This window comes from Hemicordylus capensis, chromosome 6, assembly GCF_027244095.1.
Source record: "Hemicordylus capensis ecotype Gifberg chromosome 6, rHemCap1.1.pri, whole genome shotgun sequence".
Taxonomy (NCBI): Eukaryota; Metazoa; Chordata; class Lepidosauria; order Squamata; family Cordylidae; genus Hemicordylus; species Hemicordylus capensis.
In genome coordinates this window covers 73,691,778-73,718,813 of record NC_069662.1, presented here as the reverse complement: position 1 = coordinate 73,718,813, position 27,036 = coordinate 73,691,778, and the positions used below count along the sequence as shown (strand labels likewise).

The window sequence follows — 27,036 nt, the reverse complement described above, 5'->3', positions numbered from 1 at the left end:
AACACAGAGGTTTCTTCATGGGATGAGAAGGGCACCTTTGTGTACAAGAGTGGAGACTGTTGGTGGCTCCAACATACTGGATCTGGTCAAAGCAGCAACTCAAGTTCACGATCTGCCACCCAGCCTCTTCTCCAGAGGATGGGGTGTTTTTATTAGGCTGAACTAAATGTTCCAACTTCTGTAGCAGGAAATCGTACCACCAGGGATGCTTTAGACTATCTAAAAAAATCCCAGCGGTGTGTCTTTATCATAGGAACATAAGAACAGCCCTGCTGGATCAGGCCCAAGGCCTATTTGGTCCAGCATCTTGTTTCACACAGTGGCCCACCAGATACCTCTGGGCAGGCGCAGAGCCAGCCGAGCGGTGGTCTGTGTCTGGCCCCACCCGGCAGCCCCTCTGATGACATCCCATGTGTGTGCCTGGCCCCGAGAGAAATCCTCTCCCTGCCCACGAGCGAGCGCTTGCCTGTCCTTCAGGCAGCATTTGCTGCCTGAAATTATCTATTCCCTTTTCTCTCCCTGCAGAGAGGGAGCAAAAGGGAGAATAACTGCTTTCAGGCAGAAAACACTGCCTGAAAAGGACGGGCAAGCGCCGGCTCAGGGCTCTTAGTAGCCCGGGCGTGGGCAGCTAGAGTACATTCGGAGCTCTTCCAGAGCCCAAGCCACACCTCCCTGGTGGCTTCAGCGGCCCCTGCCATTGGCAGCCCAGGTTCTTTGAGCCTGTTCGCACAATGGTGGCTACACCCCTGCCTCTGGCGAGCCCACAAGCAAGAGGTGAGAAATGCCCTCTCTCTTGCTGTTGCTCGTCTGCCACTGGTATTTAGAGGCATCTTGCCTCTGAGGTTAGAGGCGGCCTATAGCCACCAGACCAGTAGCCATAGATAGACTTGTCCTCCATGAATTTGACTAAGCCCCTTTTAAAGCCATCCAAGCTAGTTGCCATCACCACATCCCATGGCAGAGAATTCCATAGATTAATTATGCGCTGTGGGAAAAAGTACTTCTTTTTGTTGGACCTAAATTTCACCTAGCATTTCTTGACAAATTTCTAAAAAACAGAGGAAATCTAGTTGGCTAAAGTTTTAATGTCTTTGTTTTTTTCTAATGTAAAATAAAATTGATTGCATCAAATTTCAGGGTGCTACTTGCTGCTTTGAGGGTAAGAAAAACATACGCACATATACATTCTTTTAAAACCCTCTTGGGGCACCTTATTGGACTGTGAAAATCATTACAAGATCCACATGCTTGGGTGTTTTGAAAACAACATGGGACATGTTTGGACATGCACTTCTCTCCCCCACCCCCTAAAGTGTTCAGCCATTTGGTCATTTTTTTCTAAATCTTCAGAATACCATTCTTGAATCTGATTAAATGTTAACTCCTTGTCCTTCTGTTGTAGGAAAAAAACATACAAGGGTAGCTGGAAGTCACAGAATCAGGAGTTTGTAACTGGAGGGGTTGAAAGATCATCTTGTTGGCATTTTTTTGGTAAAAATTCCTCACAGTTTTAGGAAATGGTTTGATTTGGGGGATGACATAAGATTTGAATGACAGGCAAACCAATCAAGCAAGGAGATCTCAAGCCAATTGCAAGCCAATGCCAGAAAACCAATCAGCAATTGAAAAACACAGAGACAAAATGGCATCCATGACACAAATCATGCAAACTGATTTGTGATGAATTGGGGCTGATTCAATTTCACCTCGAATCAGCCCCTTCATTTACGGGGCAATTCGATTTGCAGTCAAATCTGCGAATCGCCCCTGATTTGTGCACAAATCGAATTGCACATCCCTACTTCTGTCTACTCTTGGCTGGCAGTGGTTCTCTAATACCTCATGCAGAATTCTTTCCCAGCCCTGCTAACTTATTTCCAATTAGAGATGCCAGGTATTGAACCTTTTCAATTAGAGATACCAACCTTCTGCTTGCAAGGCACGTGCTCTACCACTGAGTTATAGCCCCTCCCTATTATTCATTTATAAAGGTGATGAATATTGCACTAGGCAATGTCCTAAGATTTTAGAAATGGGATTAAACATTTCACTTCAAAAATGATTGCGGAATTCCTGCCTAAGGTCACTGAACATATAGCAAGATAATTATTAAGACTACTGGGAAGGAGGGAAAGCTGAGGGTCAGTTTGGATGATACCATCCCTGCTCAGGCAAATCTGTATTTGGTTTGGTTTTATTTAGTTTAAGCAAGCATTTGGAGTGTGGTAAGAGGGGCCATTCAGATTAACAGCCCCTGCCCCAAACGCAATAAAGGGACTTTCCAGGAGGGCATCAAGACAACCGCTGAGCGCGCCTGCTCCCTAATCTCATGAGCAGGAACAGTATTGTCCATATCAGACCTCTGTCACCCCATTCTGGGGGAGTCTCTCAGAACCAGAATATTTTATTTTCACCTTTCTCATATACCAGGTAGGATATAATCCTCAAACCGCTGACTCTAGAGCTGTTGACACCTGTTGGAAGCCTGGAAGTACTTCACTGGCAGTCAAACCGCAACCACAGAAAAGGCATTCATTTACTTCAGGGTAAACTGGTTTTTCCCTGAAGTAGTTGCCATCCACTCCAAGTTATTCTAGAAAGAAGCTGCAGTTAACTTGGCAAATTCCTGCCCAACCTTCTAGTACTTCCAGTCACTGCCTGGCATTCAAACTAAATTAGGTTTGAGTAGCCTTACTGAAATGAAGTAGAGTAACTCCTGCGTAGTACTATACAGTAACTACCAGTGCTGAGAGGTAGGCAATGGAGGAGATTCTCTCATTAACATCATGTCTTTTGCTTTGCCATCATGGGCCTGACATACAGTCATTTCTAGAGTGGCGCAGGACTGCACCGTGGCAAAGTGGCTCCCATCCCAGTAGGGAAATATGCGGATGAAGACCTGACTATTACTCGGAGAAAAGCAGCTCTCTCTCGGTACAGCAAGCATAACAACATCAAGAAGCCCTCTGGAAAAGATTATGATTGTTGCTTAGCTTTCTTTGGTCTTTCTTTAAATTGTTAGTTGTGGAAACACCCAGCAAAATGCCCTGTTGAGAACAAGTGTGCATTTTGAACTGTGCAGCTTGTACTTTGTCCTTCGGCCAGCCGTAATGCCAGTTTTAGATAAACAGTCTGTCACTTCCATTATCCACGAGTGCCTTCTACAACACAGACTGTTCTTTGGCAAGTGCGAGCGCCAGCCAAATCTAGCTTCCCTTTTCTCTCCTTGAGATTTTAATTTTGACACATAACTGATAACAACAGATGCTGCTGAGTGCTAAAAGGCAGACTGTGCGAAAGAAGCACCTTGTATAGCAATAAATAAGCTTCCAGTCCAAACTGTACATTGCTGCCTCAACCTGGTGTACCGACTCAGGTTCAAACACAAGCACAGCTTTGGCTCTGCCCTCTTTCCCCCACCCTGGATAAAACTGGTGAGCAGAGACTAGCCTGCAAATTCTGGTTAACCACATAGAGACTCATATTCTGATGATCAGTAACACAAGTTAATTGCAGAAATAATAAACTAAACATAACAAAATTACATCACATGTGTTAATAGAAAATGTAGGAAATACTAAGTGTTGTATCCAAATATACAACAATAAATACCCTTAAAATCCATAGTTATGAAGTCAATGACACGATACACTGACATTAAAAATTATTGTTGGGGCTTGTGATTATTTAGCAAAGCACCAAGGAAGCTACCACTCCAGTTACAGAGTGCAGAGTTTAGTTGTTGCAGCTATTTAAGTGCAGCATGGAGATCACTGTAGAGTCTAAACGAAACCGATTTATTGGTGAAGTACATTTGAGATAGGAAAGACCTAGCTACACAATGAATAGGTATGGAAAGAGAGAGATGTTTCCATCTTCTCTCAAGGAGGAAAGGAAGAGGACTGACTCACTACAGCAAGTAACTGAGAAGTCAAAGCAGGGGTCATAGAGCAGAAGCAAGCAGGGACAGGGAAGGAGACACCCACTAGCTACCTCTGTTCTCAATGCCCCTAGTGGCCATTAGCATAGTTGGTGCAAAAGGTTGATGCACTGGAACTCCAGCTCCAACAATTATAACTCCCAAGCAGACAAAGAAGCAAAAACTTTGTGAGGGAAGACATGCATTTGGAATCTGAGGGGAGCATGGGCATTCATAGGACTTTTTTCAGGGGGGCAAAGCCAGCAATTCTATCCCTCAGTAAATTGCTGCCGCTGCTGTTATCACCCTCTCAGCAGCACCATCCACCAACCAACCAACACCACCATCTCCTCCAATGCTTGTCCCTCCACTGCTGCCTCCAGCTCATATGGCACTGGTGACAGAAGAACTACACAGTGCACCTGGTGTGCAAAAAGCCAGTCGGGATATGGTGCGTGCACACCTTTCAGTCACATCTGTTTATAAGTTGTATTACATTAAGAAACATAACTGTAGTCAGTATATCCCCCCCTGGAAACGTAGACCAGATAACATTTTTTAAACAGAATACCTCAAATCCAAATCCATAGCCTGGGCCAGGTGGTCCCGGAGGTCCTGGGAGTCCTGGTTTCCCAGGCTCTCCATCAGCTCCTGCCTGCCCTTTAGGACCTGGTAATCCAATCTCTCCAGGGTCTCCCTGTGAAAAAAGATTATTTTGCATTATAGCGTATGGATCTGTATATGGAGAGTAATGGTCTAAAGAGGGAAAACGTCTCTTGCAGATATTGTTTTCTTGTACCAGGAGTCACCCACCCCACTTGTACCCACCCCACTTCAGCCACATTTACTTAGCACCTCTTTCCCTTATCTTTGGCCCTGTCCCACTGCGACAGGGAGATATGGGAAATAATGTTATGTAATAAAGCATCTCCGCATATCTACAGAATGCCTTTCCCTCAAAACTGAGCAACAGCAGTGTAAGGAACCGGACTTCCTTCCAGAATAGATGGCAGGGTTTCCAGAGAGGCATAAGCCCTGGTATCTCCCTTTTAAAGAAAATAAACACTGCCTCCACTGCCCCAGACAATATCACGACTATGACTATTTATATACTGCTTTTCAACAAACGTTCTCAAAGTGGAATAAAAAAGATGGGTCCCTGTCCCAAAAGGGCTCACACTCTAAAAGTAAACATAAGACAGAAACCAGCAACCACCACCAGAGGGATGATATGTTGGGATTGGATTGGAACAGTTGCTCTCTCCCTGCCAAATACAAGAGAATCACTATTTCAGAAGATACCTCTTTGCTCAGTTAGTAAAAGTCAGCTATTATGAGAACACAGTCCAGAAAAAGGTTGAAACTTCAAAAATGGATAGCATATGATAGTCCTCCCATTTCACTGCTAAACGTTAGAACTCCATACCTGACTATACTTGCTCTTTTTCTACTGCAAGAAATACAAGGGTGTATATCCCCCCAGAGAATTTGAGTAGTTACCGCCTTCATTTTAGTGATCTTCCCCCCACCATTAAAAACAACAACCCCAAAACCAATTTGAGTTGCTCCTCAAAACCTTCCCCTCTGCACACAAAACTAAATATGACTCTAAGTAGCTACCATCACCTGCATTCTGGCTGGGACTGGTAAACATAACACCACTTTTGTTGGCTCGAGTAAACCAGAGAATATGTTATTGCAAAATTTATATAGGAATCCATTAGTCTGGTGTGGGATAACTGTGACTAAATGGACCCATATCCATTAAAGTTCCATTAAATTACTCCCCAAAATGCACTGTAATTGTGCAATGGAAATAAGCCCTAAATAGGTTTTAAATTTGCAATCGCAGACAGAGTTCTAGGCCAAAACCTTGGCTCTGTTGCTTCTCTATGAATCAAAGTTCACAAATATCTAACAATATTATTAAAAGTTTTCTGGCCAATTACCTTTGGTCCAACTGATCCCCGAAGACCTTGGTCACCCTGTAAGATAACACACAGCATTGGTAGACTGAGGAAGTTTTAAAGGTACTGAACACAACTATTATTTATTTATTTAAACATTTTTTTATACTGCCCAAAACTCACGCCTCTGGGCGGTACATATACCTATATAACTATACATATGTAAGGAAAGAAAACGGGAACAGAAACAACTGAGGCTTTTCTAAGGATTTTGTTGTTGTTGTTTCTTAAATGAAATTCAGTATTATTTTGTGCTTTATAGTGATTGCTATTGTAAGGAGAATTTCTAAGACTGTTTTGAGTTTGAAAGCCTACTGGTGAATACTGTAGCTCTTGTGCAGCACCGAAATATCGGGTCAATTTTGATCTAATAAAGATTCTTTTTTAAAAAATCAGGGAGCCCAATATGACCTCTTCAACACTTTCAGAACTGGTATCAGGTCAAAACTGACTGGATATGTAAAGAACCGGCCCCAGCCAGCTAACCCATGAGGGAGGTTTTTGCTGAGTCACCCCTCTCTCTGAGCTATGCAGCTGACTGGGTTTTAACCTTTAAGGCAAGAAGTTAAAGAAAGAAAAGGGAAAACTGGTAGTTTAAACTACTACCACCAACTCACTCTTTTCTTAATGGGAATTGAAGTGAGTTTTTTTTTTAAAAAAAATCCCCGTTCCAAAACCTTACTTCCCCTTGCTAACAGGCAAAAATATAAAAACAACTGCTCCCCCACATGTATGCCCGCAAGTGGAGAGAGGGGTAACGATAGCTGGGCTGAGCAGCCCTGCTGAAGACGTTTTTGCACTAGAGGCTCCCCCCACCCCTTTTCCTGCTGAGTTAATAAACAACTCTGGGAGGCTTGAGGGAAAAACAGAGAGAAAATCTTTTATTATGTTGCTACAAACTAGCTGGGGTTAGATTTCAGCTTTTGGGTTGCACTTAGAAACGCTCAGCTTGGTTACAGGAAGATTCAAAATGCCAAGATCTTTTGTAGGCAGCACGCAATTAATCTTAGTTATTTGATTATAAAAAAACGGATATTTAGGAATTGCAAAACACCACGTTGGGGCGGGGGGGGGGGGACTGTTAATGCAAAGTCTTACCAAACATACTTTCTCTTAGGCTAACTTCTGAAAGCCACAGCTTGGCTTCCTGCCCCTTAATCCCCTGGTGAGGTCAAGCCCCTGCAATTCTGTCTCTCCAGAATCTGCAGACTCACCTAGAGAGAGAGCATGGTCATCCTCCATATTCCTCCCCCCTGGCACATTTCTTCTTCTTCTTCTTCTCCCCAGCAGCCCCAACAGCCCTCAAGTCCACCAACTGGTTGACTGACTGGTTGGACCTAGGGTCGCCCGTCTGTCACTCACAGACAGGGGCTAACTTCTTGTTAGCTTTATTAGAGCTGGCAGGCTGCTCACTGCAGGATATTTTAACAATATACTTATCGGAAACACCCACATCCACCCACCCACCCACACAGCTTTCAATGTTAAGTTGAAAAAGACTCACTCACTGCTGCGGCTCCGGGTTATTTCCACCCTTGCCACCATCCAGCCACTCAATGACCGCTGTGCTCAACCCTGTTGCCACAATGCCCAGATCCTCCTGGGCATTCCCAAAAAGGCAACTGCCAAACAAGGCACCATTTGCCTTTTTAAATGGCCTTTTCCTGCTCCAGAAGAGCCTTTGGCACCACGAAAGCAGCATCGGCACCGGAAGCCTGCCACCCAGCAGAGCAGGGTCAGTGGCAGTAGCAGCAGGGTCTACACCAGAGACCTTCCATGGAGGCGCGGTGGTGTAGCCCTGAAGAGGCCATTGAGCCAGAGTTAGCTGCAAGGGCTCTGAGCATCATGATTAATCAAAGCCAGCATGGATGACTCAAGAATAAATTCTGCCAGATATTCTTCAGTATTTTTATCAATGACTCAAATGAAGGGGTGGATGGAATCCTCATCATATTTGCAGATGGCACAAAGCTGGGAGGGGCTAACATCTAACACCTTAGAAAGAATAAAATTCTAAACATCCCTGGCAGAATAGAAAACTGGGCTGAAACTACCAAAATGAAATTAAACAGAGACAAATACAAAATTCTCCACTTAGGCTAATCATCATCATCATCATCATCATCATCATCATCATCCCGGTAGTAATTGGTGCCCTAGGTGCAATTCCAAAACAACTTGAAGAGCACCTCAACACCATAGGGGCCACAGAAATCACCATCAGCCAATTACAAAAAGCAACTTTACTGGGAACAGCCTATATTTTGCAATGATATCTATAATAACAACAGTATTGATAATAAAATTCAACCATTCCAAGTCCTTGGGAAGGACTCGATGTCTGGATAAAACAAACCAGGCAATAACACCTGTTTGACTGTGCAATCAAGAAATAATATCATCATCATCATCATCATCAAATATACAGATATAGGATGGGGGATATCTGGCTTGGCATTAACACATGTGAAAGTAACCTCTGGATTATAGTTATTCACAAGCTGGACAGGAGTCAGCAATGTGATGCAGTTGCAAAAAAGACTAATATAATTTTACACTGACCATAGTTTGTTTCCTGAGTTGAAAAAACACAGGATAGTGATGAAGAGTCAGTACTATGCATATAATAGCAGGCTTGATCCTCAATAGCTAGAGTCACCGGTGGCAGGAAGTAGGTTTAGCCCCCACCTCATTGGTATCCCCAATGCATTGTTTTTCATTTTGCAATAGGAATTAGCAGTAGCCATTCACTGAGGAGGATGTAAACTAGTGCATTTGGTGGCCCCATTTCAGGGAAGGCAAAACCTGCTCTGGCCGCTACCCCTGACATTGACAGTGAATAAGAAAGAACTGAATAGAAACTATGAAAGGAAAGGTAATACAAATCAGCCACATAAGTCTTTCAGCTCAAATTAAGCACAGGAAATATCTGTGTCTGCCTTCTGTAAAAACTGATTTTTTATTCCACTTTTTAAAACATCTCATAGCTAACTCATATACTTTGCTTAAGGGATGAGGGAGTAGTAATAAGCCGTTTTATATATACACTGTCATCCTGAACACTAAGGTTTAGAATAACTTCAGGGGGGAAAGATTAAACACAAACATTAACATTTAGATCTTTAAATAATGTATTCAAAGCCCTCATATGGGTACTATAAACAAAGCCACAGAGCACTATTTATACTCGGAGAAAATTTTATGAGTGCATGGAGAACATGATCTATAATTTAATCACTCAAAATATACAGCCCGCAGAAGATTGTGAGAGACAGAATGGCTGTGTCTTCTTACTGCTGGATTGGACAAATCAGGCTATACTTTAATGCAGTGTTTCCAACCACCGGTCCAGGGACCAGTGCTGGTCTGCAAGGCATTGGGTACTGGTCCATGAGGCATCACTAATAAAAATAACCCCCCCCAAAAAACAATTTTGGGCCAGCAAAGGCCAACGGGAGCTCTCAGGAGCTCATTTCTGGGCATCCTTGGTGCTGGGTAACGTTCATTTCACTTCCTCAAAATGAACATTATCCAGGAGCAAGGACTGCCTGGAAATGAGCTCCAGAGAGCTGCCCATAATTGGCTTTTGCGGGGTGCCTGGGGGTGGGATTTGGGGTGAGGGGGTGACCCCCTTACTAACTGCTGGTCTGAGAAACTGTGCATGAATAATGTACCAGTCCATGACGCCGAAAATGTTGAGAAATACTGCTCTAATGCACAATGAAAAACCCAACTCATGTGTGAAGTGGTAGCTCATAGGGGCTTTGGAGTAAATCTGACAGATATAGGAATGCACACCCTCCATTCCGGAGGAAAGTGAGCTAAAAGCCCAGGGCAAGGAGTCTTTCTCTGGAGCACGAAGTCCTTCCTTTAGGAAGGAAACTGTTGTGTTTAGCTTGTCTAACAGCTGTCTCACTAAGATTATAAGTTCTGTTTTAATCTTTTTGCACTAAGAGTTTGACTATTTGCTGGTGTAGAAATGGCTAAAAGACTGAGCTATGACTCAAGACATCTCCAGTTTGAATCTTGCCTCTGTCATGAACTCATTTATGTGACCCAAGGCAGGCCACTCTCTTATTATGCACATTTGTAGACTGTGTCTAGTAGATCACACATTCCAAATTATTACACAACAGTTATATTTATAAGCAACAGAATTTTGAGGCTTATATGGCAGAACATTTGGGGGGGTTTGGTACTCACCTTAACTAAAGGGGCACTCCCATGCTTGGCCTTTGCCTGATCAACAAATTACATGCTGCCTTCAGGCTCCAGTTTTTCAAACAAGCCCTCCATGGCTAGATTTGAATATGACTGGCACCAGTGTTGGCCTGACAGTTAATGTCAGTGCTTGAAGTAAGTTCATGGGTGGAATAAATTAGTCTCCCTTCTTTGCAAACATTGGCCTCTCTACCAACCTGCTGAAATTGCATGAGAAACATCTACCTCATTATTTGCTTATTTATTGCATTTATATACTGCCTTTCTGCCTTGACTAAGGCATCCAAGGCAGTTTACAATATTAAAAATACACATATTACAAAAGATTTAAGCCATGTGGTTTCTTTATGAAAGGTTAAGAAAGTGATCTGAGCAAAAGCCATGAGGAAGTAGCAGCTTCTTTTTGTTTCAGTACAAGTCATTCAACTAAAAGAACAGATGGTCACAAAATTAAGACAGTACAAAACACATCTATTATCAAAGATGATCAGCAAGCAGAACAATTACAAAGAGAGGAGCATCCCCACAAACTGTCAAGCAGACCTGATGAGATGAATATATCAGGGAAGCAGATTCCATGCCACTAACAAGAACTGAATTATCTCAGAGAAGTGGTGCTGCTGATTGATTAAATCACAGCATTAAAAGGGATCATGATGCAATGGCCACATCAAGTTCATGAGCAGTCCCCCCTCTACCCCAGATTCATGGCCATATATCTGTACATACATATAGGCTTATATTTGTATGTATATATGTAAGTTTCCTTTTAAAAACTTTTGAGTTTGTGACTTACTTTTTCTCCCTTCGTTCCTGCGAAGCCAACCAATCCATCCTTACCAGGACGACCAGGGGGACCCTGAAAATTACAGCAGATGTAAGCAATTTGTAATGGCACGATAACTCATAATAAGTGCTCAAATTAATGTGTACCAGCATATTTTCTTGAAAGGAATGACCCTCATATACAAGACTATCTTGAAAATCTCTCCATCAGTTAGTAAGTAGCTGAAAGGCCTACAGACAGGGGCACAGCATCCATTGGACAAGGGGGGACAAATGTCCCAGAGCTGCTGGGGGCTGCAACATCACCCCTTCACTCCTCCCCCAGGGCAGCGTCTTGCCCCTTCCTGCACCCAGTCAGCGAACAAACCACTCACCAGCTGGGAGCACAAGGTGTGACTGTTTATCAGCTCCCACCTGGCACTTCGTTTGCCTCACCAGCTGGGTGTCCTTTCTCTTCCTTGCTCTGAGCAAGGGCGAGAAAGAACACCCAGCTGGTATGGCAAATGAAGCACCTGGCTGGGAGTGGGTGAGGGGCACTTGCCTGCCCTTCCTGCTCCTGGCCACACACCCTGTGTCAACATGTGTGTTGTCAACATGTGTCACCACACAGCGGGGTGGCCGGTGCAGGTGCACACAGCGGTTGGGGGGGGTACTGGCTGCAGCCTGTCCCTGGCCACCCAGTGAGCCCCCTACACAGCTGCCTACAGGTCTACATGAGTAACAGCGTCTGGATGATTACATGAATGCATTCAGGACAGAATCAGATGTTGAGGCTGCAGGCCCATGTCTTAGAAGGCAGGCCACACCAAACAGTTGTAAAACTACAGAGAGGAACGGGTTCTGAATCCATCCCCTCACTATGATTTTTCTCACTGCAATCCCTCTCCCCAGTTGGGCTCATTCTAGTCTTGGAACCCAGTGACATGGAAGAGTGTCTCGGAGTCAGACTCTGAGGAGGCAGGACTAGCAGTAGGCCCAGCCACAGCCCCAGGCCATCACACCAGGCCAGAGACTGAGAACACACTAGCTCTAGAGTCCCCCCAAACAGCACCTCACAACCCAAGCCCCATGAAGAGCTGCTCCCTTCCACACTGTTGCACTCCCCAATATCTTCACGTTTGTGCAGGCAACAGACTCATCAGGCTCAGATGGAGAGGAGGAGGATTGTCAGAAATCAGGCCAGAAGGCAAATGAAAGGTTTGGGGCTTCCATTCCCCAGGCAGGGAGGTGGAGCCCGGGGTGGGTAGCCTGACCTCAGAGGTATGTAGCAGCTCAGTTTACCTTTGATTTCTGTCAGGTCAATTTCTTCCCAGGATCCTGTGGCCTTGCCTCCCCTCCCCTCCCCTCCCGGGCAACCAGGCACTGAGGGGAAAGCAGTGGGTGTGGTGGGGTTGATAGACCTGCCATCTACTCCCCACCCCAACCCCATTTCAAGAAAATATTCCTTATTTAGGATTAACATGTATTGTTCCTTTTCAAGTTTATAAGGAACACAGTTCCTTTTTGATTTGGGATTTGGGGCTGGGCGAGGACCACTGACTGCAGTGGACAGTGCACGCAATGACAGGAGGGTGGCTTCACATTGCAGGCCTCTAGAAAGCAACTTCCAGCACTGTGGACCAGATAGCAGACTGCACTGTGGTGGGAACTACAACTCTCATGAAGCTCTGGAGCCAAAACTTCAAAAGAACAGAGAGGATTGGTGTCAGCTGAGATGGCCACAAAAACAAAAGCAAGAGCAGCTGCAGAATAGAAGGACCCACATACTAGCCTACTTTCTTTCCAAAACCCTAAACAGATCTCTAGGATTTTGGAAAGAAAGTATCTCTTTCAGGCAGTACAGTGAGAATATTCCCCGAGAAAGATAATTTACTGAAATGTGTCAAATGAGTCAAAATGAGTAAATCTTTTATTCTGCAGCAGCTCTTGCTTTTTGGAGCCAAAACTTCACTCTTGCCCTTGCAGGCAGTGGGAGGAAGGAAAGTCTACATCTTGTGGAACAGAGAAGCCAGGCCTGTAAAAGTGTGGGGCTTGTTTTGAGAAAGCCTCTCCCTCCATCTTGCATTTAGAACAGCTTTTGGCTTCATACTGTCATCATGAAATATTCTTCCTCCACTCAGTCTTGAGCAATTTTCTTGCAGGCAAATGCAAAAATATCACAAAGCATAGGAAAAGGAGTACCGTTGGTTGGGTAAAGTGCAGTATAATGCTTTGAAGCCAGTGTGGTGTAGTGGTTAGAGTGCTGGACTAAGACTGGGGAGACCCACGTTCAAATCCCCATTCAGCCATGTAATTCACTGGGTGACTCTGGGCCAGCCACGTATCTCAGCCTAAAGAGGACAAACATAACCATGTACACCACTCTGGCTCCTTAGAGGAAGAGCGGGATATAAATGTAAAATAATAATAATGATAGAGAGAGAGAGAGAGAGAGAGAGGACAGTGAAGAAGATGCACTTAAAATAGTCAATAATGAGAAACTATTCAACACCAATGAAACAAAGCAGGCCTACAAGAAAGAACAAGTCGAGAACTGAGCAGAAAAATGGAAAAATAATTCCCTGCATGGTCAATATTTGCACAATATAACTGGAAAATCAGACATCACCAAGACCTGGCAATGGCTTAAGAATGGCAACTTGAAGAAAGAAACAGAGGGTTTAATACTGGCTGCACAAGAACAGGCACTAAGAACAAAGGCAATAAGAGCAAAAGTCGAAAAATCAACAACAAACAGCAAGTGCCGCCTTTGTAAAGAAGCAGATGAAACCGTGGACCACCTAATCAGCTGTTGTAAAAAGATCGCACAGACTGACTACAAACAAAGGCATGACAAGGTAGCAGGGATGATACACTGGAACATCTGCAAAAAATACAAGCTACCTGTAGCCAAGAATTGGTGGGACCATAAAATTGAAAAAGTGGTAGAAAATGAAGATGCAAAAATATTATGGGACTTCCGACTACAAACAGACAAACATCTGCCACACAATACATCAGATATAACTGTAGTCGAGAAGAAAGAAAAACAAGTTAAAATAATTGACATAGCAATACCAGGGGACAGCAGAATAGAAGAAAAAGAAATAGAAAAAAAAATCACAAAATACAAAGCTCTACAAATTGAAATTGAAAGGCTGTGGCAGAAAAAGACCAAAATAATCCCAGTGGTAATTGGTGCCCTAGGTGCAATTCCAAAACAATTTGAAGAGCACCCCAACACCATAGGGACCACAGAAATCACCATCAGCCAATTACAAAAAGCAACTTTACTGGGAACAGCCTATATTCTGCGATGATATCTATAACAACAGCAACAACATTGATAATCAAGTCCAGCCATCCCAGGTCCTTGGGAAGGACTTGATGTCTGTATAAAACAAACCAGTCAATAACACCTGTCTGACTGTGTAAACAACAATAATAATGATGATAATAATAGTGGTTTATGTAACAGAGGTGTTTCAATTTTGGATGATGCACTATGCTATATATGTAATTTTATTATGGTCTTACAAAGTTTTCCTTGTTTTGGAGCACTTTGGGTTACAAGCCTAGGGATAGATTCATCACCTGGAGCTTTCCCAGACAGCAGGATTTACTGGGGTTTTCTTCAAGGCTTTACTGCAAGTTCGAAGTTGCTCAAAACAACACAAAAAGTGATTTTTTAAAACCCAGATATCAGTCAGCAACACTCTCACATGATGAAAAACCTGAATTGTGTGTGAAGTGCTCCCTGATAGCTCTCAAGGACTTTGGGATAAATTTGGCCAATATGTGAACACACACCTCCATTCCGGAGGAGATGTGAACTAAAAGCTGGGTGTGAAAAACTTCTTGCCTCCTCCACCTGCCATTTCTCCACTAAAAATGATGCCCCTCTCTGCTGCTTTACAGATGTTTAGCACAAACCATGTTCTAGGACACGGATTGTTTTATAATGTTATAGTGTGAACCTGAGATTTACTGGAAATCATATTGCTGGGCAATCACAGTTGCACTTTTTGTAAAGTGTCCTCCTTTGTGTGATATTGGTCAACATTAAAATACTTGATGAAACTTCACATACATAACACTGCATTTGATATAACTTCTTTGAACAACATATATCTTTGAAATGTGGAAACATTACAATCATTACAGTTTCATATGGTTATTCAAAATAACCATATCACGGGAAGTCTAATATTTATATGAAGGAACTGCGATGAAAGAGAGATCTCCTGTGGTAAAGGGCAAAAGAATGTGGTTGACTTTCTTTTTCTCCGAGAATGCTTACAGTCTAACTGGGGTACTTGGCAACAGAAAAAACCTTCTTGTGCTGCACTTCAGATATCACTCTGTTCATGCATTCTTCTACAGAAAGATTGTCTCCATGTGGGAAAATACAACATACTAAGGGCCCTCAGTCATGTGAGGTATCATTCACTTATTAGATGACTGAATTTGTAAGGTCCTGGTGCTCACATTGCTAGTCAAACTTCACTCACACAATTTGTAATCAGACATAACATCTGTGAACTTTAAGTTATTAGAGCAAAGTTTCCAGTTTCCTATGGAAGGGCCTTCCAGTCAACAATTTGCTGGATTGGCAAATCTGCTTTTTGAGTTATTCCTCTATTCTGTGCCTCAGTAAGGTTCTTAAGTAGGTCTTAAGAAGTCATGTGTGCCACTATGACTCAGTACTTAGTATCTTACTGAACTGATGCCTTGCAGCAAACTATACATGAAATGGCAGTCATGTATAACAAAGCCTCACCAATCCCCATCTCCATTGAAAAGTGCCCTCAGGAGGGGATGGGATGCTTACCTCCCCTCCCCATCAGTCACTTTCCTCTTGAAACTGTCCCTTCCAGCTTCTTCTTTTTAAATGCCTGATAGTGTTCCCAACCTGTGCTTACAAGAAATATACTGGTCTGGAAAGCTGACAGGGGCAAAATGGTTTGGCAACAGGGTACCTTTCCCCATATGAAACTATCTGTCAGTTAAGATCTTCAATGAGGACTCAGTATGCCTTTATCTCCATAGGTTTGGTGGGAGGCTTCTGGAGACAGGGGCCCATGTTAAGCACTCCCTTCCCTACTGCCACTTTTCCAGTGTAAAAGCACCCCCTTCTAAGGGGGCTTTGCAATGGAGAAGGAATCAGAGGGGCTTCATTTATTCACAGCTGCAGCTTCCTTTCTGCATGCCAATGAAGTCTTAATTTCTCAAACGTATTATTAGCAGCGTGGGAAGAAAGCACTGCCTTTTGTGCCAGCCTCAATAGTATCAGCTTATTAGATAAAATACTGAGCTTTTAAATAGCATGATTACTATGCCAGAACCACTAATTTCTTACTCATACTCAATTGGAAAATCAAAATAACATTTCAGCAGAGAAACACAAACAATATTAAGTACAGGTAGGGTGGGGGAGCCATCCAGAAACATATATGTTTTAACCTGTGGCCTTTAATCCCTCTTCAATGGAACTGAATCCAAAAGAGCCTTGGATGATGGTATTGGCCGAACTAGTAGCAATATTTTTAACCAGCCATAAGATTTTCTAAGGCAGCAAGAAGCCTCATACTAAGTTGGGCTCCAGCCCACAAGGAGAGGCAGGTCCTTTGGAGTTCCACCAAGGCTGAACGCAGGCACTGCAATATGCCCTATGCCAAGGTGGTATGCCTTTTAATTTTCTCCCAACCTTCCTGAACAAATTGGTGTGAATGGAAAGATCATTCTCCAAATGCGTTTTGCAGTGCATATATGGCTATGAGGAAGCACAGGACAGTTAGAAGCCCTAGCAGTGGTGGATCCAGGAAAATCTCTCTCTCTCTCTCTCACACACACACACACACACACACCACCACCACCACCACCACCACAGAAGGAACAAAGTGCGTTTCTGAGGGGGTGAACTTTTTCCCATGTTATAGTTCTGAAAGAAAAATGATGTATTTCACATGAATGCTCTCATACTAAACAGAAATAGAAATGAGTCCATGGGGATCTGCTCTTTATTTATGCTTCTTATTTGTTGTTATGAGTGTGGAGTTGGATTGGTCCCAAATGATGGTTGCCTTAAGGTGGTGGCTAGTCAGAATCTGGGAACTGACAAAAATGCTAATGTCTTCTGATCATGCAAGATGCTACTTTAATGGGAGACTTCCCTAGGAAGTGGAGAGGTCATAGAGGGTGACTCATCCTGCCCTCCCTGCCTCCCTTCTCCACGCTCTGCAGCCAAGGATGTGTGTGTGGTCAGCATAAAAGAAACTGTAGTTTCTGAAAGCTTCGGAGGAGACACAGAGACAGGAATTAAGACAGGGAGTGACTGAGCTGGAAACTGATAGAAGGCACCTTAGGATGCAGTGGTGTCTCTCTGGGGATCTCTCTTAAAACTCTCATAGCACTGACAACACATACATGTGAAGAAATACTTACTCGTGGGCCTGGGTCTCCAGACACCCCATCCTTCCCATTTTCTCCTGGCAAGGCAGCATTCAAATCTGGTGCTGGCAATCCTGGAGGACCAGGTAAACCCGGAGGTCCTGGGGGTCCAGGTGAGCCCTAGATAAATAATAGATGCTGCTGTAAAACATTGCTATTCCCACTTCAGCAAATGATTCACTGAATGGTCTTCATCAAGCCACGGCATCTTGGCTTCAAATTCACACACACACCATGATGTAATAACACAAGTCTACCTTCTAGGGCTGATTTAAGGATTCCTAATGTACTATAATGTACTATAAATAATGAAGAATAGGATACTCTTCATCCTGGTCCACTGCACATGATTAAGCTTTTAAGAAGAACAAGAGTCCTCAAAGTGGGGGGAAAACCTAGATTCATAGAACTTTGTACAACTGAGTGACTCTGTACAAACTGATCTTAATCTGACACTGAACAAATTAGTTCTTTGGCTCATCTGCCATGTCTGACGGATGGAGACACTAGGTCAGGTACAGTATGCTCAGCTGCTGGAGCCATTAAATGAGTAATTCTAATCTCAACTATTACCGGAGTTCTAAAAAATGATAGCAGCATTAAGAGAGACAGAGGCTGCATGACAAGGCCTCACTTCCTGCAGAGTTCACTTCATTTCAGTTCGGCGATGTAAAAAGACCTGAGTGTTCCATTAGAAATAAGAGAGAGTGGGAGAGGAAGGGGGGCGGGTTAATGCTCAGATTCACTGGTTCATCTCTGATGGTTCTGATCAGGGTGAAACAGGGATCAAAAGCTGATTTACACTGAAGAAAACTCATTCCTTGGTTTGGCCTTTGATACCAAGTCAAACAGAGCCAGCTATTGATAGATAAGGGTCAGGGGAACATGACAGGAGGGGCTACCTGGAGTCAGCAATGCTAAGTCTGTGGGAAAGGGGCACAAGAAAGGAGTGCTCCCATCCTCAGGAGAGTTGGTTCAATGGGCTGCAGAGTTTTGGTTCATAAAGATGTTGAGAGAAGGAATATTGCAGGATCCAAGTTGATGTGCAAGCTCTCTAGACTACACTGTACTACCTTGTAGGCTTGGTCTCCAATTCTCTGGCTACGTTTCCTGGTTTACCATAATCTAAATTATTGTTTGGCTGAAGTTCTGGAAGTTCTAGCTCTTAAGATGGTCATAGCCCAGCTCTTGGTCTAGGGCAGGGCTGCACATCTTTGGCCCTCCTGCAGATATTGGAATATAACTCCCATCATTCCTGATTTTTGACCACTGTGGCTGAGGATGATGGGAGCTGTAGTCCCACAACTGCTGGAGAACCAAAGTTGTGAAGCCCTGGTCTAGAACATTGCATGGTATTCTTTTTCAGATCATAGAGGCTTCGGGAAGACAAAAGGCACAATTATTTTAGAATTCTTCAGAATAGGGAAGAGAACCCAAGGGAAATTCCAAACTATGCTTCTTCATTCTAAAGCTGAACATAACTTGTTTGTCATAAGGGAAGTCTGTTTAAGTCTGATTATTTCTTTATATGCAACACAAAATATGTCAGTTTTAGGGAACATCTAAAAGAGTTCCAAACTCATGACTCAAGGGGAACTCCAGTGCTTTGTTTTAACAGTTTTCTAGCAAGCAGCAGTTCAATAGATGCAGATTCATATTCTAAGATTGCTACCTTTTAATCTAGCCCTGCGCCATTGCCTTTTACACAGAAATCAAGGCAGCAAGCAAAATCTTTTCTGGCACAAAGGTAAGTGAGGTTTCTGCATTTTGGCTTGCCAGCCTGTTGCTAGATTCACAGGACAGAGTGGCAACCCTGCCTTTTGACAGTGCTGATAATAAGGTTGCCAGTTACTCCCTGGAGGCAGTAAGGTTGCCACTTACTCCCACTGCCTACAAATTCAAATTACCCGAGGCATCAAGAGAAGCTACAGCAAGCAAAATCTTTTCTGGCACAAAGGTAAGTGAGGTTTCTGCATTTTGGCTTGCCAGCCTGTTGCTAGATTCACAGGACAGAGTGGCAACCCTGCCTTTTGACAGTGCTGATAATAAGGTTGCCAGTTCCTCCCTGGAGGCAGTAAGGTTGCCACTTACTCCCACTGCCTACAAATTCAAATTACCCGAGGCATCAAGAGAAGCTACAGCAAATGTGCCTTCTGCTCCATTCCTTCATTGGTCTTCTCAGTCACTGTGAGGCACACCTGTGCAGTTAAGAAAGATTGTCACAAGCCTGTGACATCACGGGCTTGTGACAATCTCTCTCAACTGTACAGGTACGCCTCACAATTAGCAAGAGACACTGGGCCAAACGGACAGGCCCAGCACCACCTGGCAGCCACCCTTCGGCCATGCTGCAGCTGAAATTCAAAAAAATTAAACTGTAGGTTCACCACAGTAGGAGGCCCCTGAAAAGTAGGTTTCGGGGGGCCTCGCAGCAGGGGGGAGTCAAGGCCCCAAAATTACCTCCGTGCACCCCTGAGGAAAGTTAGAGTCTTGCCGACTACAACAGAGGGCGGCAGCTTGGTGAATCAAAGGAATACCAGCTGGATCCAAAAGGGTCAGTCTAGTCTAGCATTCTCCTTCCAGCTGTGGCTAGTCAGTTCTTCCATTGTTTGTCTCCAGCATCTGGTATTCAGAGATAAGTGCCTCTAGACATGACTCTATTCAGACATCCAAAAACCTTTGATTTAAGATGAGAGTTGAGATGCTTTCAGTTTTCACTTGTGCTCTAAAATACATGGACATTACAAGTTAAATGCCCAACTTACACACAATATAAGCTGCAAAGACTTTACAGGTTTGTACGGCCTCTTTTATTATGCTGCCTTACAACTGAGGCTCCATTCACCAACTTCCTTTCCATTCATCTTTACTCAATAGTTAAACTCCACCTTCATTTATGAGTAGATCACACCCTTATTTATGAGTAGACCTGCAATCACAAGTAAACGTTGCATCCTTTATCAGGAGTAGAACTACTCACAACAGTAGTTGGGGGCTACTCACAAGCAAGGATGCACTTTCTACATGCAAGTAAGTTTGAGGATCAACTCATGAGGAATGCTGGGTGCTTTCCAGATGAAACCCTACCATAGTGCCACTACGGATCTGCTAAGTGTGCTTCCATACTTCCTGTATTGTGACACCGCAGACCCTGCGCTGACAGCAAGGTACCGTTCACATTTCCGAAGCCTTATTTCAGATTTTATCTTTGCATTATAGTGCTACAGTGTTGCAAGTCCATTGCAGAAATGCAAGTCTGTTGCTGTATTTTCCTGTTGTAGAAGTTTGAGATTCTGGGGATCATTTTCAATACAATCCTGCCAAGCTGAAGCATTTTATCCCATTGCAGCATGTAATCTGGAAAGTGCCCAGATGGTCAAGTAAGATGCAATGTCTACACACAAGTTCAGGTCTACTCATGAATAAGATTGTGTGTCTACTGAAAATTAAGAATGGAAGGCCTACTCACATTTAAGGCCTACTTACAAGGATCTGAGAGGTGGGTTCTACTCATGTGTAAAGGTCCCTAGCCCTGCTAAACCATATAGCAGGCTTCCCCAAACTGCGGCCCTCCAGATGTTGCTGAACTACAACTCCCAGCATCCCGAGCCACAATTTATTGTGGCTGGGTATGCTGGGGGTTGGAGTTCAGCAACATCTGGAGGGCCGCAGTTTGGGGACGCCTGCCATATAGCATTTGGGTAAAGAACTGTGCCCTTAAGAGATGCATTCAGTATAACTGTAGGGAGTTATTGTGGATGGATTAAAGGTAAAGGTAAAGTTGTGCTGTCAAGACCGTGTCAACTTCTGGTCATCACAGAGTCCTGTGGTTGTCTATTTATTTATTATTTATTTATTCAATTTTTATACCGCCCTTCCGAGCTGGCTCAGGGCAGTTTACAATTAAAAACAATTAAAACAGAAATACAAATATAAACACCAATATAAAAACATCTTTAAAAAACAATTGAAGTATCAAAACAATTAAAACCCTGAAAACCAAGTTAACATTAAAACAATTAAAACTTATTAGAAACCCTGAAAGGCCAGGCCAAACAGATGGGTTTTAAGGGCTCTCCTGAAGGTCAGTAAGGAATTAAGATTACAAATATCTGCTGGGAGTGCATTCCACAGCCCAGGAGCAGCTACAGAGAAGGCCCGCCTCTGAGTTGCCACCAAACGAACCGGTGGTAACTGGAGACGGACGTCCCCAGATGACCTTAACGTGCGGTGGGGATCATGTAAAAGAAGGCGCTCTCTAAGATATCTCGGACCCAAGCCGTTCAGGGCTTTAAAGGTAATAACCAGCACTTTGTATTTTGCCCGGAAACATATCGGCAGCCAGTGTAACTGTTTCAAAACAGGCATCACATGGTCTCTCCGGGTTACCCCAGAGACCAATCTCGCTGCCGCATTCTGAACTAACTGAAGTTTCCGGACTACGTACAAAGGCAGCCCCATGTAGAGCACATTGCAATAGTCAAGACGGGAGGTTACCAGCTGATGCACTACTGTTTTGAGGTCATCCTCTTCAAGGAATGGGTGCAGATGTCGAATCAGCTGAAGCTGATAGAAAGCACTCCTGGCCATGGCCTCCACCTGAGATACCAGAGTGAGGCCTGGGTCCAGGAGTACTCCCAAGCTGTGCACCTGCTCCTCCTAGAAGATCTAACTCACCCCTCAGATTCTGAGCCCCCACAATGAGCACCTCCGTCTTGCTTGGATTCAGCTTCAATTTGTTATCCCTCATCCAGGCAGGCATTTAGAGAATGAGTGCCATTTCCTGAAGATGAAAAGGAGAAGTAGATTTGGGTGTCATCAGCATACTGATAACACCCAGCACCAGCACCAAACCTCCTGATGACCTCACCTAGCGGTTTCATGTAGATGTTAAAAAGCATTGGTGACAGAATGGAGCCCTGAGGGACTCCATATAACAGCTCCTGTTTTGAGGAGCAACTGTCACCAAGCTCCACCATCTGGAATCTACCCGAGAAATAGGAACAGAACCACTGTAAAGCAGTGTCCCCTATCCTCAACACCCCCAGGCGATCCAGAAGGATACCATGGTCGATGGTATCGAACGCCGCCGAGAGATCCAGAAGAACCAGCAGTCACACTCCTCTGTCGATTCCCCAGTAAAGGTCATCCGTCAGGCCGACCAAGGCTGTCTCAACCCCATAGCCAGCTCTAAAGCCAGTTTCAAATGGGTCTAGATAATCAGTTTCCTCCAAGACTGCCTGGAGCTGGTCGGCCACCACCCTCTCAATCACCTTGCCCAACCAAGGGAGATTGGAGATTGGCCTGTAGCTGTCCATCGCTAAGGAGTCCAGGGAAGGCTTCTTCAAGAGTGGTCTGACCATTGCCTCCTTCAGGCAGGGGGGCACCCTACCCTCCCTCAGCGATGCATTTACGATATTAACTAGGCCACCTCCAACAATCTCCCTGCTAGATAGAAGCAGCCAAGTTGGGCAAGGATCCAGAGAACAGGTGGTAGGCCGCACTGCCCCAAGCAGCTTGTCCACATCCTCAGGAGTCACAGATTGAAACTGATCCAATCTAATACTGCAAGAGGGATTGCTGGACACCTCCTCCATAGACCTTGCAGAAATAGTGGAGTCCAAGTCAGCCCGAATACAGGAGATCTTATTCGCAAAGAACCCATTAAAGGCAGCAGAGCAACTCTGGGGACTGATTGGAAGTAGAAGGAGCAGAAACAAAACTCCTCATAACCTGGGATAGCTCTGCCGAGTATCTATGATAGAATACATAGATGGCTTACCATTGCCATATCCCACGTAGTACGAGATGATGCCTTTCAGCATCTTCCTATATTGCTGCTGCCCAATATAGTCTGGGAAACATACCAGCGAGGATCAGGCACGATATAGGTGTTTCCCATAGTCTGGTGTTTCCCATAATCTGGGAAACATACCAGTGGGGATTCGAACCTCTTGCTCCCTAGGCAAGTTACTTCCCCGCTGTGCCATTAGGTGGCTGTGAATGGATTAGGGACCTCCTGAATTTCTGGCTGGACATTAACTATACAGGTAAACATTTGGGGAAGCACTGTGCCTTGTAAAGCTGCATCAGGCAGAAATTCATCAGGGGCATCTCTAGTAAGAAACTGGGGAAACTGCACATTGAATTTATGACTGGGCTGCATCCCTCCCCAGATCAATCTCAAGCTAAAAGACCAAGGTAAGGTATGGTAGAGATGTGCACGGACAGCTTGTGCACAGGTGGGTGGTGTGGGGAGTGGTTCCCTTAAAGAGCCTATAAGCAGGTCCTTACCTGCTCCACTGCCGCCCGGACACTTTTCCACTGGCCGCGCTCACCCTATCAATGGCCATGCGGGACTGTTCCCTACAGCCTCCGTGCGGTGTTGGCACACCACTCGGAGGCTGCAGGGTACAACACCGCAGCCCTGCATGGCTGTTGCTAGAGTGAGTACTACGGGCAGAAAAGCAGCTGGGCAGCAGCAGAGCAGGTAAAGAGTTTCTTACCTGATTTTTAAGGGAACCACTCCCCGCCCTGTCAAGCCTGTTTGCATTCTGGTGCCCGAGCCATTTGGTGCTTCCCAGAGGAAGCGCCGAACTGGCTTGTGCACATCCCTAAAGTGTGGATGCATGGAGCCTCATTTCTATATTATTATTATTATTATTTCGATTTCTATACCGCCCTTCCAAAAATGGCTCAGGGCGGTTTACACAGAGAAATAACAACAATATAACAATATTAGAATAATACAAGACAGTGCACAGTCTTTACAGCTTATATGGCACAGAACTTAAGAAGGGCACTTTAACTTGCCATTCCCATGCTTTTTAGAGCACAAGTGAAAATGTAAAGCATCTCAACTCTCATCTTAAACCGATGGATTTTGGATGACTCAATTTGCAGGCTTTCTGGAAATGAACATAAATGTGACACTGTGCAGAAGGGAAGTTTAACAATAGCTTTTACCCTGCTGGCTCCATATTCAAAGTCAGTCAGTAGCGGCCAGTTGAGTGACACATTTGCGGAAGCCAACTGAGCCAGGGCATTCCCCACAGCATGCAGGGTGTGGGGAGGGGATGGTGCCTTACAAATAATCACAGGTACTGATGGTGAGTAAGTTTGCTGTTGTTTAAAGTAGTGTCCCCTGCCCTCACCACTCCACTAGAGCAGCTCTCACCAGTTGCTACTGCCAGCATAGGTCTGATGTAGGAAGTTCATGTTCACAGGCATCTTACTGTTAGTAGTGTGCATGGTTCGGTTCGGGCACAATAGAAAAGCCTTCTGGACCGGTTCGGAGGCGGTCCGGAGGTTCGGAAGGGCGGGGGAGTGTCTCTTTAAGGGGGAGGGTGGTAGTACTTCCCCCCCGCCCCGCCGCTCTTCCCCCTCCGGCGCTGGTGCTTTTAAAAATCTTCTTGGGGCGGCAGAGTTCCTCCCTGCTGCCCCTGCCCCCGTCGTTGTCCTTCTAACCCTTAAATGGAGAAGAGCTAGTGGTGCGCATGCCCTGCGCGCCCCGCGCGCTTGTCTTCGCCACTGGTGCACGCGTGCCGCATACTGCCAGCATAGGTATCTATCTATCTATCTATCTATCTATCTATCTATCTATCTATCTATTTCTCTCAGCATAGAGATAATGGGGAAAAAATGGCTGGAGGCTGCAGTCTAGGGATGTGCCTGAATCATTTGGTGCCTCAACAGAGAGGCACCAACATGATTCGAGCTGCTGCAGCCGAAACATTCTGGCAGAGGTGAGCGTAGCTTTAAAAGGAGGCACACAGGTCCCTATCTGCTCCTCCGCTGACCTCTGCCACCCCACAGCGGTGCTGCCCATTCTATCCATTATTAAAAGCCCTGCACCACATGGCTGCTTCCCTGTTCCCATGTGCATGCCAATGCCTATGGGGATGCATGTTGGGGGCAGTGGAGGAGCAGGTAGGGACCTATATGGCTCCTTTTAAACCTACCGCTCTCCGCCACCCTGGGGATGCATTAAACACTTTGTGTACATCCCTACTATCTATCTATCTATCTATCTATCTATCTATCTATCTATCTATCTACCTACCTACCTACCTACCTACACACACCAGGCCTACTCAACTTCGGCCCTCCTGCAGATGTTGGCCTACAATTCCCATAATTCCTGGCTATTGGCTGCTGTGGGTGAGAATTATGGGAGTTGTAGTCCAAAAACAGCTGGGGGGGCTAAGTTGAGCAGGCCTGATCTACACACACACTGCCCAAAACTTGCGTCTATTCAGTCTCACTTGGTGCCCCAGTGCATTTAACACTACAGGCAATGTCTCCAGGCAAAGATATTGGAATCGTAAGTGCTGATGATGGATGAAAACACTGAGGTGGGTCTCACGATCAGTGAGAACCCCTTTGTCCAGGTTTGTGGGGAGAGCAGGCTAAGCCTGCTCTCTCCACAGGAAAGCAGGGTGGCAGCCCTGGGCGGCCGGATTGGCCGCCCACACGACTGCTGGCTCTGTGAAAGAGCCAGCAGAGGCTGGGAGGATCGGGGGCCGTGTGGACCCCGAAAGCTCCAGTATGCCCTGCGCAAGTGCGCAGGGCATACTGGAGAGACCCCCGAGCCTGGAGGCTACTTTTAAGCCTCCCAATCGGGGGTCTCCTTGTGAGTAGCCATGCCACAGAGCCTCACCGCAGCTACTCACAATTTAAAAAATCAGGTTTGCGGATCACTCGCTCCGCAGACCCGGTTTACGGGGCGGGTTATCCGCTCAGGAACCACCAGGCTTGCAGCTGAGCCCGGTGGTTCACACAATGGAACGAAATCGGGCTAGCGGAGGCTAGCCCAATTTCGTCCCATCGTGTGAATAGCCCCACTGTCTTCCAAACTGCTCTCTACTTCACATCTACTAAAGGCACAGGAGCCTTCCTCAGGTTAAAAGCTGACAACACTAGGTTTAAAATAAAACCAGAGGGGAAAGCCTATTAAAAAAGCCCCTGCTGGTCTGGGATGTAAGGGATTCAGAGTAGCACCACATGAAGTAGTTTTCATTTTACAATTATTTCCGTCTCTTGTATTGTCAAATACAAATTATAATTTGAAAAGTTTTTAGTAGTTAGCAATGACTATCGGCACCTACTTACTCTTGGAAGTTCTATGTCTCTGTCAAAGTCACCCGAGCCAGACCCTTCCATATCCATTCTTCTCTGAAACAAAGAACATTAGTTTTAAAACACGACCAGTGGGTTGCAGTTGCCACCCCACTAGCACATCACTAGCCTGGGCAAAACTTCCTTTGAAATTCCACAGATATTTTGCCCAAGCAGAACCTTCAAATTTGCCTGAAAAATTCTTTTATGTGAAATTCAGTGGCAACATAGAAATGTGTGGACATCAGCCCCCATTGCATCTCAAAGGAATCTCTCTAGTTTCAATCGAACTATTTTGTCTTCTCACATAATTCCTCAGATGTTTTATCCAACTAGGAACCTCTACATTCACTTTACATCCAATTCAGTGGCAACTCTGAATATGATTACAGGTGGCCCTCATTATTCACAGAATCCATATCAGATTTCACATATCCACAATTGGGTCTTAGAGACCCAGTTACATTATCTGCGGGTAGAAAAATAGGCACAATGTGCAAAAAGAGTGGCCAAAAATGACCTGGAAATGACTTCTGATGTCATTTCTGGCCACCATTTTCCACCAGTGAGCCATTTTGTGGCCCTTAGTTTTTTTTT

The 27,036-nt window shown here is 44.7% G+C and overlaps 1 protein-coding gene across 8 annotated transcripts in view; it reads right to left on the bottom strand.

The window, feature by feature from the left end:
• Window positions 1–27,036, bottom strand: part of COL15A1 (collagen type XV alpha 1 chain) — a 301,360-nt gene that overhangs the window by 93,777 nt on the left and 180,547 nt on the right. For all 8 annotated transcript variants that reach the window (XM_053259431.1, XM_053259434.1, XM_053259437.1 and 5 more), the window contains 5 exons: window positions 26,434–26,496; window positions 17,317–17,442; window positions 10,904–10,966; window positions 5,869–5,904; window positions 4,491–4,616 (listed from right to left, as the gene is read on the bottom strand). In XM_053259431.1, the coding sequence (XP_053115406.1) occupies window positions 4,491–4,616; window positions 5,869–5,904; window positions 10,904–10,966; window positions 17,317–17,442; window positions 26,434–26,496 (414 nt within the window). The remainder of the gene's footprint in view (window positions 1–4,490; window positions 4,617–5,868; window positions 5,905–10,903; window positions 10,967–17,316; window positions 17,443–26,433; window positions 26,497–27,036) is intronic.